Source organism: Calliopsis andreniformis, chromosome 3, assembly GCF_051401765.1.
Source record: "Calliopsis andreniformis isolate RMS-2024a chromosome 3, iyCalAndr_principal, whole genome shotgun sequence".
Lineage (NCBI taxonomy): Eukaryota > Metazoa > Arthropoda > Insecta > Hymenoptera > Andrenidae > Calliopsis > Calliopsis andreniformis.
Genome location: NC_135064.1, coordinates 15,728,050 through 15,742,807, shown reverse-complemented (window position 1 = coordinate 15,742,807; position 14,758 = coordinate 15,728,050). Strand labels below are relative to the sequence as shown.

At 44.7% G+C, this 14,758-nt stretch overlaps 1 protein-coding gene across 2 annotated transcripts in view; it reads left to right on the top strand.

The window, feature by feature from the left end:
• The first annotated feature begins 905 nt into the window (after positions 1 to 905).
• Positions 906 to 14,758, top strand: part of Eip78c (Ecdysone-induced protein 78C) — an 87,956-nt gene continuing 74,103 nt past the window's right edge. For both annotated transcript variants that reach the window (XM_076374734.1, XM_076374733.1), the window contains exon 1: positions 906 to 1,323. In XM_076374734.1, the coding sequence (XP_076230849.1) occupies positions 1,041 to 1,323 (283 nt within the window). In that variant the 5' untranslated portion in view covers positions 906 to 1,040. The remainder of the gene's footprint in view (positions 1,324 to 14,758) is intronic.

Below are 14,758 nucleotides of genomic sequence, written 5' to 3'. Positions count from 1 at the left end.
ATCGCGCGAAGTTGATCGCGACGCGGCGTTTCGTCGAACGCGCGAGAGATTCACGGATAAAACGCGCGACAAGGGTCTGGGCGAGGAGACACCAAAATTGTTTTGCCGCTCGGCCGTGGACAGTTTCATTGAGAATCCGCCGCGAGGAGCGACGGCCAGTGACCTCGGTGATCGAGAGTCCTCGCCTCGTTCGAGAGGAATGCTTCCTCGAAACCGTGGCATCGCGGAGTCTCCTTGAGAAATCCTCGTGTCCTGGTGGATCGGTCCGCGAAAAAACAGGATGCGCTCGAAAACCGCTCACGCGTGAAGCTTCCGAGGGATACTCGCGACAAGACTGACGAGAGTGGAACAAGTGAAACGAGAAGTTCCGAGCTGGATCGAAGGTAGATCCAAAGAACCCCGGTTTAAAGTGAGTCGTAGTTCTCCGATTGTTGCGTTCGCGAGCGGACAGGGTGGTGAGACGGTGGATGTGGATTTTCTGAAGAAAGTGACTTGTGGATTCATGAAGAGACTCAATTGATGTTACGTGATTGGACCTACGGTATCATCGAATTCGTCAAATGGAACTGTAAGATCGTATTATCATAGCCCCATCCCACACAGTTCTGAAACAAAACAGTGCAGCAACCCTCTGATATCAAAGGCTCCCTCTATCATAAAAGCACAGTGAACCGAACCTCAGCTTGATCATCACCAATATCCTCCCCATCCGAGGGATTCTCCCAGAAACTCGTAAAAACACTGGTAGCAGTGTCGTCAGGGGATAGCTACCTAGGAAGACACTGTAAACAAAGGAGCCATCACCAGTTTCGACATAGTCGATACCTCGAGATTACCCCCGCCCAAGGACTCCCTTGCTGGAACGAAAACACTGTAAACAAAAGAGCAACCCTCGACCTCGACGGTGTCAGTAGCGATGAGACCGCGACCGCGGGAAGATCGAGACGCAGATCGATTCGAGTAACGGGCGGAGTGCACGCGAATGGTGGCCGCAGTTGGCATAGGTGCACCATCGCTGGCATCAGTTTCCTCCCCGTACAATGGACGTTTTCAAAATCGATCAGTCGCTGAGCGCGGGTCTGGGTAGCGCCCCGGCGCCAGACACCCTTACGCCGGAAGTGTCGTTCGACGCCGGTAGTGAGTTCAATCTGAGCTTCTTCGACGGGCCAGAGGAGAACAGCACCCAAGGCTTCAGCGACCCAGGATCCGTGGGCAGCGCCAGCGCCTCGCCGCCGCCAGGAACACCCGGGAGCATCCCCGTGAACCCCCCCAACGCCGCCCTACCGATAGTCCAAGTGCCCTCCGGCATCGTCATTAAGCAAGGTTTGTTTCATTTTGTTTATTTTTTTTTTTGCCGATCGATTTTTTTACGACCCCGAGTCCCATTCGTCACGGGACTCACGGTTTACTGTGTTTAGTCTCTTTTTCTCCGTTCGATTTTGTCGACGATTTCTCTCGTACCTCGAACTCTGTTTTCATGGAGTTCGATTGTTTTTTTTTTTTTTTCTTCGATCGGTAGGCAAGTTTTTACGCGTATGCGCGCAGGAAACATCGTTACGTGGAGTGTCGCAACGTTTCCGCGTCCGTTGTTACGTTTTCTTGCGCTGTTATGAAAGCGAACTAGGGTAAAAAGCTACGCGCACCTGGCTACTTCATTACCGCACGAGGAGAGGTGTAATTGAGTGATTCGATTTCATGGTTGATGGCTGTGGCTTGAAGGGGGGAGTAATTTAGATGTTGTTGAAAGTGAATCGAGTGGGCGGGTGGTGTTTGGGATATTCGTAGTCGGTTTCATGATAGATCGTTCAGCTCGATCTTTATGAAACTATGCAGGCTTGTAGAGTAGCCAAGAATATTTTGGCACGTGCTTCTTTTATTCACCGTTGTCCTCGTTTAGGGGGTGAAAACGCCTGGCAGCCTTAGAAGTTGGAAACCTATTTCGTTCGGGATGACTGAATTTGTCAGTAAAACGTACACAATATTGCAATATCAATCTTTTAGTTATAACTACTACTTTTCAAAATATTCGACCTCAAATGTAATCTACTTTACAAATTTGCATGGTATTTCATTAACATGAGGACATCTAACTATCTCTCATACATCTAGAGGATGATCAGTTTAACTGGAAACCCTCTGAGTGTTGGCAGCATTCATTATAATTGCTGTTAGCATTGTAACTGCTGTCAACGCTCATTAGAGGGTTTCCAGTTAAACTCATCACCCTGTATATCATTGTACCATATTCACTGGCATAATAATCCTGATAAATTGTTCAACTTTCTTCGCAAGAAAAAATTACGATAGGTGACCTCCCCTACCTAGGGAATCCTCTTCTCAACTTCTTAGGGAGAGGGATCTCGGAAGGCCTCGTTGCAGCCGCTGAAACTCAAAAGTTCCAATTGTTCTAATGATATCGTCTCCCGTTTTGCAATTTAAATTCGCATCCGCGTTTATTCGCGTCTCTAGACGTCTCGCGAGGGGGACAAAGAACGGCGCGCACTCGCAAAGGTTACGATACAAATTGGAAAGGTCGTCGGGCGTTTCGCAATGCTCGCAATTCGTCTTGCGCGGAACGCTATCGCCGATATCACTGCACAATCGCACAATACGAGCCCGCGTCGCGTCGGCTACCTTCGGCCTACCGATTTCTCTTTCGATTGAGTTTTCTTTCCCCGTCGCCATTGTCTGGAGGAAATATCGGATCAAGAACTGGTTTCTTACGTCCGCGCTGTGAATCCAGCATCTAACCCCCAACTCTCCTCTCCCTATTTGCAAAGAGAGCGGCTGACATTTCACTCGAACCGAGAGCGCACGTTTGCGACGCGTTTCATCTTCGTATCTGCTCCCTGCCGATCTGTTATCTTATTTGCGCTGGGAAAATTGGGCAGCTCTGGGTTACAAGAGATAGCTTAAAACAGATATACTTTAATACTGCAGTTAATCTATTTCGTGAGGAATTTTGTCGTCTGTGTTTTTCACCCTTTCTAGTTCTTGTGTAATTTAACTTTAGAACTCGTACAGGAGTTTATTTTATAAGGTTTTATGTAGAAAAGTATGAAGATTCTTCTGAATATTTCTAACTCAGTGTTCTGACATTCAGACACTGACTACTGAGTAATTTTTCCGAAATTTACCTGTATTAAAGTAGCTTAAGGATAAATTTTGAACATTTATTACGAGTGTCTCAAGGAAGCTTCTTTAATGTAATGCATATGTCACCAGTGACCCTCACGATACTCACAGAGGTATATGTGTATATTATGGTTTTCAGAGTTTTAGTTGCTTCACCTAATTTTTATGAAATATGCGAAAAGATTGATGAAACCTGTTTCTCCAGCATTGCACGTCAATGCACAAATGTCAGTCATATCACTTGTTAGACTCCTAACGAGAGCAACGTTTCTCGAACACTCAGGTCCTCCCTGTTTCCCCTGGTACACAGAGGATTTTTCCGTCGAGTATCCGTGTCCACGGTGGAGGTCGCCGTTTAAATTATGCATTCGTCTAAAAGGTTCGTGGCGTCGATCTGATGGCAACTGCCGAAAATCCAACTTTGAATTTCAATCTCGAAGCGGTCAAGGTCTGGCGCGCTTGATTCTATTCGAGACTATGAGCGCCCCTCGAGGGGCACATTAATATACGCAGTGCTCGATGTCATCTCAGCCGAGTTGCGAGAAATTTCGTTTCTTGGGAAGCTCTTCTAGTGTTATTGTCGAGAATCTTCGTACTAAAAAAATTTTCTCTAGAAGTCCAATTGTAAAAAAAGCTCCATCAATTTGTCTGTAGTTTGAAGCTGTGACGTGGAAATCTGGCTTATTTCCTGGAATCTATCTACGTTATACCTATATATCTACGTAATTCGTTCGTCGAAGCTTCCCGAGTTTTCGCCCTTAAACTTTCCAAGAAACTTGGCCGTCTCACCCTCTCTCTATCCTGAACAATGAACTTTCGTTCTCTTATGAAAGTCGGGAATTCACTTAATCATCGCAGCCCCTGCGGTCCTTTTTCATTCCAAAGTCTCTCTGACCGAGAAGGGAGGTATTTCGAATTTCGCCTCGGAAAAGTCAAATGTCATTAGTAATGACTCATTACCAAACGTTTATTAGTGCACTCGAGGTCGAACAACCAGGATGAGCAGTATTAATGACGATCCTTTCCTTGGATTTTTCTTCTCTCTGTGTTCTGCTTCTTGGATACTGAAAGGATCGACCTTAATTACCTGAATCAAACCGTGTAACGTGGCGATCGGAGGAAGAAAGTCAGCGGTGAATTACAAAAAGTCTTATCTCTTAGTTCTGGTTATTGTTTTGTAATTCGCTAGTAAAGTAGGTAATCATGAATTCTTTAATCGCTTCGCGTTTCTTCTTCTAACTTTCCTTAGAAAGGATAACGAGCATTGTTCTACTTTATTATAGAGGTAAAAAGTAGTCTACATTGTTACCATTTCTCGATTAATACTCGCAAGAAGTTCGATTTAAAGTATTAAACTAATAGTTATAAACGACATTAATGAATCCTTTGTAAAAAGATCGATTAAGTACCGGATCAATAAAGAGCAGAAAGTAGACTCTAAATTGATAAAAGAAGTGTACTATACAGACCATAGTTATTTCTGTCAAAATCAATACAAAGTTTACCAGAACAATTCAGAACGTGGTCTCCAAAAACTCGAAATAATACAACTCATATTGTCAACCACGCCCATGTTTGAAACCAGTTCTACTGTATTTATTTTATTACGTAAGCCTTTCACCAACATGTCGTGAACAATTGAGTTTTTCGAAAACACCTTCAGAAATAATAGGGTTCGGTATGATTCGAAACGTACGTGTATGCAATTTCGTTCCGAGGTGCGCGTAATTCACGGCAATTTGACGAAAGGATAGGCGTAGTCGTTGGAACGTGGAACCAGCGGCGATGACCGTTCGCAATCATTGGCGTCCTGCTCGTGTCACGTAAATCGTCTTCCTGGAACGAAGGCCACGAGAAAGTTCGTGCCGCTGGTTCAGTGCCACGGTCACGCTACGTGCGTGGCATCGACACCGACGAAAGTAAACTAAATCCGAAGGATTACGCAACCCCGTTTTAAAAGTCGCTTAATGTACTGCGTTGACCGCCTTCTTTTTCAACCTTCCTTCTACCATCATCCTCCCTGAGATACTTACCCGATACTTAAACATTGTTCAATTAAAAGTCTATCTTAAGACTCTGTGCTACTAGAATCCCGATGTAAATTACATGGATAGAATATTTGCATATAAATTATTTTACGGGTTTACAAATCTCGGAAAATTGTGGTACGAGGTTTGAATTTTTTATTAGGGACTGGTATTTCGATGTAACATTCATTTCGATAATTAGTTGGTTTTGGAATATATTAAATATCTTTTGAACTTCAATTTATTTTGAAAAATGCGACAATTTTTTCTGGAATTTGAGGGTTTGCCTACTTGAGAAAAACCTATCTAGCAGAATAGAAAGAGAAGGTGTAATAATTTCGCTAATAACTTCACTCTTCAGTAGTAAAATTCAGTAGACAGAATTTAGATTATTCCAAAATAAGTATTTTCCAGGTCCATGTGTATTATATCTTCCTTCTTTGTTGAGTAATTGTTTGTCCCAGAATTTAACAACATTTACACATCACAAAGCTGATGGTATAAATATTCAGTATTCCAACGAGGGAGTAATTATTTAAATAAACTTGGGTTTATTTAAAGGGATCGTTTACCGCGGTCATGCGTTTTAAATAATTACTGACTACTTCCGAGTGTAGTAGGTATAGGTAAGCACTGCAAAACCATGGGTCGAGTTAACACGCTTTATTAATATTCATGCGACCAGATACACGTTCCTTGTCTTCGTATGGCGTTCACCTTTTCGATACATTTCTGGATTTTTAACGTTTATCGGTGTCGCAGCCGCTGGTCTGTTTTGATATTCCAGTTTCTTAGCCAAAGAAAGCAAAACGGGGACGGCTTTCAAATTTATTACCCTTGCAAGAATTCGAGCTTGATATATTATTTCACGCTTGGTCACGTCGCTACAAAGAAAAGTGGGTTTCGCTAAAAATACGTGAAACGAGAGTGGCAAGAAGAATCAATGTATTCGCTCCTAATTGAATTACTCCGAAGTTATCACCCACAGATACGTCTAAAGATATACGTATAAACTGATTCAGTTGCCCTACTTATACGAATTTAATCTTCTATTCGCGTTCAATTGTAAATATCCTTCAATTCCCGCGGCGTTATAGACAAACCAGTTCTTGAAACCGATCGTCCTGTATATTGTCATTCGATAAGCGCAACTCGACGCTGAGAATCTCATTTGCTCGTTAATTTATTCATTTAGGTATCAGATTATCGAATTACCGTCAATGGTTAACGAAATTATAGTGCTCGTATAAATTGCCCGCAAACATCGTCCCAGCCGATACTTCTGTTTACATTCGCGCTATAAATGGTACCCGCGTTACTTCATTTCCCTATATAATTATCAACCGTTGTGTAATTATTTAACTGCCATGCGGTCATGAGCGACCATCGTCCTATTATTTACCCTATGTGAGAAGAGTAATATCATCTCGTATCGCTTTACCGCGATAGGGTGGCCAACAACGTGCACCAGGGAAACAAAGTTGATTACCCAGATCGGTATCTACTAGTTATCCCACTGCGCCGTGTGATAAAGTCGATTAGTTTCTTCACAGTATAATTACAGAATAAAAGGAAAGGGAACATCTCGCTCAGGGTTTCCGTAAAATCGAGGAATCGCTAACTGCGCCGGCGCTAGGTACGCAGAGGACGCCACGATCGCAGCCTGCGCCGCGATCGGGCACGTACCTGGTGCGGGCACAGAGCGAGGAGCCAGGGCAAAACGCGCGGATATTAACGCGAGGAAATATTCCGTGCACCGGCAAAAAGTGATGCGGTATTCCATTATCCTCGTCGGCACGATGCAAAACCGGTCGAAATGATTGGATTTTTATCTCCCATCTCGCTCGCTACCTTATCGCCCCTTCTCTGTTCGCACCAAGCCCTGGCCACCGTGCGCCTCTCTCGTTTCCTCGTCTGGCTCGCGTCAGAAAGAGACGACAGACGCGCGCACACGAACGCGAATCGCGCCGCGTAGACGCATGTGCGTACGCGAATGTGTGCGCTGTTACCGTGTGACTCATCCAGGTACATTGCACCCGGTACGTGTCCGGTACAAGCTCGGGCTCGGTACGCTCGACGCGCAACCACGTCCAATATTTCCCGATTTTTCGTCGCAGCATTGTGCTTTCGATTCACGTACCCCGCGGTGGTCCTAGATAGGATAATCGTTGCTTGTTTAGGGGAATCTGGGGAATCTCCGATCGACTTGACGGATGTTACACGGTGTCTTGCAAAACTTTGGTAATACAGACATTTCTTCTTTTTTTAATTTTAGAATTTTGTAGGGGAGCTTGAGGAAAAATTACTTGATTTTTTTATTGAGGTGAAGTGTACAGTTATGAAGTTTTAGGAGAATCAGAATTTTCGGAGTACCCAGTTCCACATTTTCGGTGAGATAGTGAGAAATGGAGAGTATTAAGGTCCGTTTATGGAATTGATGAGTCGAGTTGAACGATTACACTGACGAAACACGTATTGATAGTGTTTTATCATTTGTAATTGTGCATTTGTGATTTTTAGCTAATATGTATAATATTTGCCCGACTCGTGTTCGGCTCGTCGGTTGCATAAATGGACCTTTATTCGTGTCCCACAAGAAGTCCCATGCATAGCTTTAGGAGCAGTAGCTTCTAGGAGATTTCTCCTTAGAATATGAATAGTACCTCAATTTTTGTATCACCGTTAGCAGAGTCTCAAGTTTGAAATTAAATACTTCCTGATTATTGTGGAAACTATTTTCCTAGTGGTTTGTAACATTTCTAACCGATATTCCAAAACAGGGTTCACTCAAAACGCGACCCTTAACACCCTTTATAACATTAAGAAGAAAATGGTGTTCCCTTTGGACCCTGGACGAAGTACTCAGTTTCCCCTAGATCTAGTTCCTTGCAAAGGTGCTCGCAGAAAACGAAGACATCGAGAGCGGTCGACTTCGCTCGTAGCGGCGCCTTGGGAATCGTGTGTGAATTATTAAGAGTCGCCGAGGCGTGTGGTAAATACTCCGCGATCCGTCTTCCTCGCTCCTCCTTCGACTTTTCAATGCTCCTCGAGTGCGTCTTCTTCTTGCCAGTCGGTTTCGTTTGCCCGCTCCCCTTGCTCGTTCGCTTTCGTCTTCCGCGCGTCTCCGTTTATACGCCTGTCTTTCTTTAGATCGCGGCAATGCCAGTTCGCCTCTCCCTCCATCGTCTCCTCTCGCTCGAACGGTCGTTCGAATCCCCGTCGCTGCTCGTTGCACCTCAAGAGCAATGAACTCTCGGTAGGGTATATCATCAGTGAAGTGATGCTACCAGTGCGCGCGCGTGCGCTCGTGTGCGTGTGCCTGTCAGGATTACCAACACTGGCGCGCACGGGCCGTTTCCATCGCACCTTTCCTCTTCCTTTCTTTTTCGCTGCATACGCGTCGAATAAAATGAAATCACGGCGCACGGGGGTATACGCGATGCGCCCTGCGCGATCGACGCGCACGCAGCGGGCAAACGGGCACGTGTAGAGTGCGCACGAGCGTAGACCACGGTGCCTCTGCACACAGGCTCGTTGCGTTGTTGTGAAACGATTGACCTTCCGGGTACATTTTAACGAGATAACCCGCGCGCGGTAATAATAGTCGAGCGTAGGTGTTCGCGGACTCGTAATTGAAAAGAGAATTTTCTGCGTTGCCTTCGCGCTGCCGCGGCAATTTCCTCGCGCAGGGCCCGCCTGCCCGGAAACCGTGATCCATTCTGCTGCTTTGTTTAACGCTGCGCTCAATCTTCCCCGACAGCGCGCATAAACAGTCTCTGTAATATTGCGTTTCGAGTAGATTAACTCGGAGGATTCGCCCGCGAGAAAGTTGCCGGCGGTCGTGTCGCTCCGGAGAGAAAAATAGCGCGCGAAATATGCACCTCGCGTTTATTATATCACAGGGCTGCGAGAGAGGAAGTTCTGTGTAGCGATACTAAAAGCGCGACTATTATGTAAGAGTAATGTAATTGCTTTCAGATCGGGCTCGATGGAGGAGGGGTTGCGTAAATATCAAAGATTATCGAACGTTTGAAATTGATTCGTATCTGGAACGGTAGTTCCCCGTGACGTACGAGACTTAACCACACGGTGGCGATGCTAATGGCGGTGCAAGTGGCACTACAGATCTCCTTAGGGGAGGAGGGAGAATCAAGCTGGTGTCGGTACATAGTGCAGCGCCATTGAACTGCCTACTGTATAGAATGTAGTGGTCATGCAACGGTAAAATTAAGGGAAATTGATTAAGATCGGTCGTTTCAAGTGTATCTGATCGAACTTGTACATTCCGACTTCCTGGTACCAGCGGCAGCTCACGTTCACTTGTGCAGCGCGCATCGACTCGCTGGTCTATAAACTAAAATTCACACATTTCTGTGCTAATTTATTGCAGCCAACTTGCTGACAGGCAGAATTTTGATATCTAGAATCTTCAAGGAAATTTCCATCAGTCGTTTCACTGTAAACCTATTGGCTATACCTTTAAAACCTTAAGGTGGGTTATTTATCTCCACCATGTTTTGGAGTAAATAAGTCTTAAAAAGTCTGAGAACATTTATGTAACTTCTTTAAGCATTCTACATACGATATATTCGATAGCATGTGTCAGAAATTTTTAGGTGCAATTCTACTCATTAAAAGTAGACGAAAATAAAGATAGACGAAATTGCATTTCAGGTTTCGTTTTCGAGTTATTGATTATTGAGAAAAACTGTGTCTGGCTCGGAACTTATTCTACTTACTTTTTGTGTCTGATTCGGGATTCGTTCTACTGGCATTTCTGTGCCTGAGTCGGTGTTTATTTTACTGATTCCGCTGTCTGGTCTGGTTAGTGCACGCCTGCAGTAGAATAAGTCCCAAGTCAGACATACCTCTCGCAAATTTTAGACGCTTCTGCAACAAATAGTAACTCTGAAACAAAAACCCAAGAGCAAATTCTTCCGTCTTGATTTCCTCAGCCTCTTAAAATTTGTGACACTTACTGTGGAAAATTTTGTATAAAAATTGCAATAGTAATTTTTTTAAGTTCAAGGAAACACCTGTTATCTACTCCTATTAGTTTCCAAAAAAAGCATAGCCTTGGAATTAGCCCACATAAAAATAACCAACGTCTGCAGAGTAAGACTTAATTCTCCCTCCGAATAAAATATGTCACTGAATTTATCCCCGCTGGCAAAGGAATTGGCACCATTGGTCCTGCAGAAACTGCAATATTTAAACGGAACCGCGGACCAGCAGTTCATGCAGACTGTTGGGCACCCTCATGAGCATAGTCACTCTTCCCGCAATGGGATCGTTATTCACGAGATAAAAGGCTGGCTGGAGGTTCTCGTGAAGCGATTTCGTTGCACCGACGAAAACTCGTTCGGCAGGCACAAATAAGCGCGTCGGAATCGCACGTGGGTCTCAGCTTGTGTACGTTACATCACACATATTACGTGTCGTGCATCGTCACGCGCACACGTACGCGTTCGTCGACGCGTTAAACGCACACGAAGAGTGATTATTTCCTTTCTTGCTGACCCGCTGGTAGTCCCAGCCTGTTGTACACTTGTTTTTTGCGCGGTGCCACGTACGCGCACATCCTCGGCGGCGACACGTACGCGCGCGCACGTTTGAACTGGTCCCAGCGTGTTTCCCTCCTTGCACCCGTGAACGACGAGGAGGACAGGAACAAGGGGAAGGGGGAGGGATGAATCGTACGTGTATGGGTCCACCGTGAGCGAATGCTAATAATATTCACTTCCTGTAGCTCGGTTATATTAAATCACTGCAACCGCCTCTCCCGCTTTTCTGCGTTATTACCGTTTTCCTCCACGCATTAGCATTGCCTCCTGCCAGCACCGACTCGCGCACGCGCGCGCGCGCGCTCTCGTTCACCGTCGAGTGGAAAGGTAAAAGAAACCACGTTTCCTCTACGCGTCCTTTTCTTCCCCGCCTGACCGTCGCACGCTACTGAGGCTTTTCGTTATTCGCGGTATCGTCGATCAGTCGGCGCTCCCTTTGCGAACTTTATTTCCATCGCGTCTCGCTCTACATATTTGCCGTTCCGAGCGTGGTATATAATGAAGCAATTTGTGAAAATAACGACCACGTGTTTTCGTAGTCGGAGAAAGCCTGGAAAAGATATCGAAATATCTTGGTCGAGTGGGATGGTAATTTGTATCAGGTAAACTTTATTGTTCCCACTCAGCGCGATTAATTATTCATGAGGGGCGAATTTCTAGATCGATACTTCACATTGATTTGTCGTGTCGCTGGTGACTGGTGTATTACTGTGTTCCTGTTTTCCAGCTGCGATTTTATTTGAGAGGGACACTCGCTTATCTTGCACTCCATGGCCATTCGAATTCCATTTGCAAGTACCTCCCGAATTATCGGACCCTTAATAGAATGTTGAACGCTGAAATGATCAAAAACGAACATTCCGAGCCTGGAGCACTCGATTTCAAAATGCGACCCTCTCACTCGAAACGATCAAACGGAATCATATTTTTTATCTCGACTCCCACCAGTTGGCATTTCCGGGCGATCCGGTTTCGCGTACTTGTCCAACATCGACGACCAATTTTATTCGTCCCCCCGTGTGATGTCGATAACATGTTACTTTCATCCCCTTTTTTCAAAAACAATCGGATTAAAACTGCACCGAAGCTGCTATTGGTTGATACTGGAGTTAAAATCGGTACTTGTTTGGCACTGAGCCGCTGCTAGAATCAGCAACCAATTGACTAGGGAAATGTGCGAGATTTCAGAGGGTGATTGCAATATGCGGGAGGGGTGATAAGCCAGTAAAATGTAAATTTAGAGAGGAGCGGTTGGCAGAGATGGATGTCTTAAGGAGGGTTCGTACTTTTTATTTTATTCACAAGTCTGTTCCACTTTGCTTAATTCAGCAATCGTTTTCTTTGCATCATTAATTCCCATGAGCAGAAAATAATCAATGGTTCTTTATTAAATATTTTGAACTTTGGGAATATCATGATGAAGATTTAGGTGAAAATCGTCGTAGACCGTGTTGAATAATATAGTAGTTCTTCGGTAATGTTTCTATTAACAGTATTTATTACAACTGTATATTAGACTAATTAATCTGACAATAGGTAAAGTATCTGATGTATCTATAAGTGGAATACAAGACTGAATACTCAATGAAAATGAGATCGTAATAATACTACTCTTAAAGAGAAAATCCTTGATAATTTAGTGGATGAAAAGGTCCTATATTTGGATGAACAAGAACGAATCTGCTACAAGGCTGTCATCAAGGGGATGTCTAGTAATTCCTGAAGGGCTCTCAGGAAGTTAGTCATCCAACAATCATATTCACTGCAATACTCTCTCACCCTCTCATAAATTATTCCTACAGAGAAATCAGAATCAAGGTGACGCGCAATCCCCGGAAATAGAAAGAAAAAAAAACAAAACGAGGCAGGTCGAGGCGCAGTGGGAGCCCGCCTTTACATCGCATGCGTGAACACACTGCCCCAGCCGTGGCCGTGTGTGCACGTATACGTATCTAGCGGTAAGGACGCAGGCCTTGACCATGAATACGAGTTGGTGGATTGCATAACTATAGTTATGTGCGGTGGCACGACGGTGGCTCTCCCTGCGACTGCAAAACGTGTGTCAGTGCGCCACGCACACGCTCTCCCCCCGTGGTGTGCTGCGCGCGCGCACACGTGGGTCGATCGACTGTCGAGTCCTCTCGTGCAACGAGGCCTCCTCGTGTGCTGCACACGCGAAACGATGCCTCGCGCAAAACCGAAGGTGTGTGCGTGACTGGCGGATACACATCGCCGTGAGGTGCACTGCACTCGAGGCGTCACGCACTCGCTGGCCCGCGCGCGAGCGTGCACGTGACACGTGCACCGATCGCGTGTACGTACACGCTGTTACATGCGCTGGTAGCCCCTTGCCCACACTCAGCTGTACCCTCGCGCACGCAGGAACGAGCGGTATTGCGTACGCAGACGTAAGGCTGCGACCTTGCCTTTAAGCTTCAAACAGCTGTTCGAGGCGGTGTTTTGAGCCTTCGCGAAATGGAACACGCTGGGGCGTCGAGAAGGTCGCATCGACTGACGGGGGTTCGATGAGTTTAGTCGGAATATGATTGTTGGAAACCCTAGTGAGAGATGTCGATCGATTATACATGAATGATGATAATAATATTTATTCACAATTGTGCGGGTGTAGTACCCTTCATTGTAATACATTAGTAAAATAATAGATAAGTACGGCAGGAGAGCATTACAGTTAATGGTTTAGTTATGCTATGAAGCAGTAGGAGCTTCTGACTTGTCTTTAGATCTTCTAGCAGGTTTCACGACAGAATGAGCAATGCTTTCTTCTATCGGGACCGACAGACATCTTTGGTTATTATCTCGTCACCCGAGCTTTGTTTATGAGCTCAGCTGAGACAGCCTGGCGGTTATTAAGGAATGAGCAGACTCATTTACGAAACTGATGTATGAGTTGCTTCAAACCAACAAGTACTTGTTAAAACTCGTTCACAGTATGTGCAGAACTTTTGGAAGAACAGGAAGAGCTCTTGAAGTCAAGAATTGTAGAAATAATAATATATTTCTGCACTGTTTTTATGAACAACGATTATAACTATACAGGGCTTTCGACAGCAGGTTTTAATTTCATGTTATTAATTGTTAAAGATGCACCTACAATGCGTGTAACGTGTGTCTGACTTAGAGACTTATTCTACTGCTGTGGTACAGGAGCTTGGCCAGGCGCAGTGGTATCAGTAGAATGAGTCACCCACTCAGACATATTTCAGTTGTATTCTAGGAGTTTTGTCAAAAATTAATAACTTGGAAATGGAGCATCCAAGCAATTTCTTGCTGAGATTAGGACATGAATAATTCTAGTTCCGTACGAATGTGTGCTTTGCAATGGAAAGTGTGGTATAGAAGTTGTTGTAGAATTTCGTTTCATGAAACGTTTCACGAAATGTATTTATGAATCACTCTTCTCAGATTCCTATTATACGATGGTGTTATAATTGATTCTCAAATATAACTTGAAAGCTATTTCCATCGTTCCTAATCTTCTGCCTCTAAAAGTTCAAACCCCATCAACATTGACGTTGATCTATTTTTGGTTTCTATAAAAATACCTAATTCAAGGAAGCATTATTCACTTGCATTTTGTTCTAACTTTATCCAACCTCAATTTAAACCAAACATAATATTCTGAAGAAGCAACTCGTACTTTACTTTGATAGCTCTAATGTTAATGTACCCAGAGACGTGTGCCCACAGAGGCTCTTACAATACTCTCGCACAAATTATGCTACTCATGACACGGAGAAACATCAACGATAATTGTGTTTCTCTAATCTTTGAGAATCTCCCGTCAGCTGTCACGTTGATGGATGAAGAGTTACTCGATGGAACGTAATGATCCATGCAGAGGCGCGCCAACTCGCACGCCGGGAAAGCGGACGGTCGTGAAAATGAGAAAATAAGAGCGACGAGTAGCAACGAAAGGGACCTGAAAGTACTTAAAGTAACGTGAAAAGATGGAAGGGAACGACGGGCAAGGAAGGGCGGGAATGCATTTAACTCGCGGCATTCAAAGTGAAT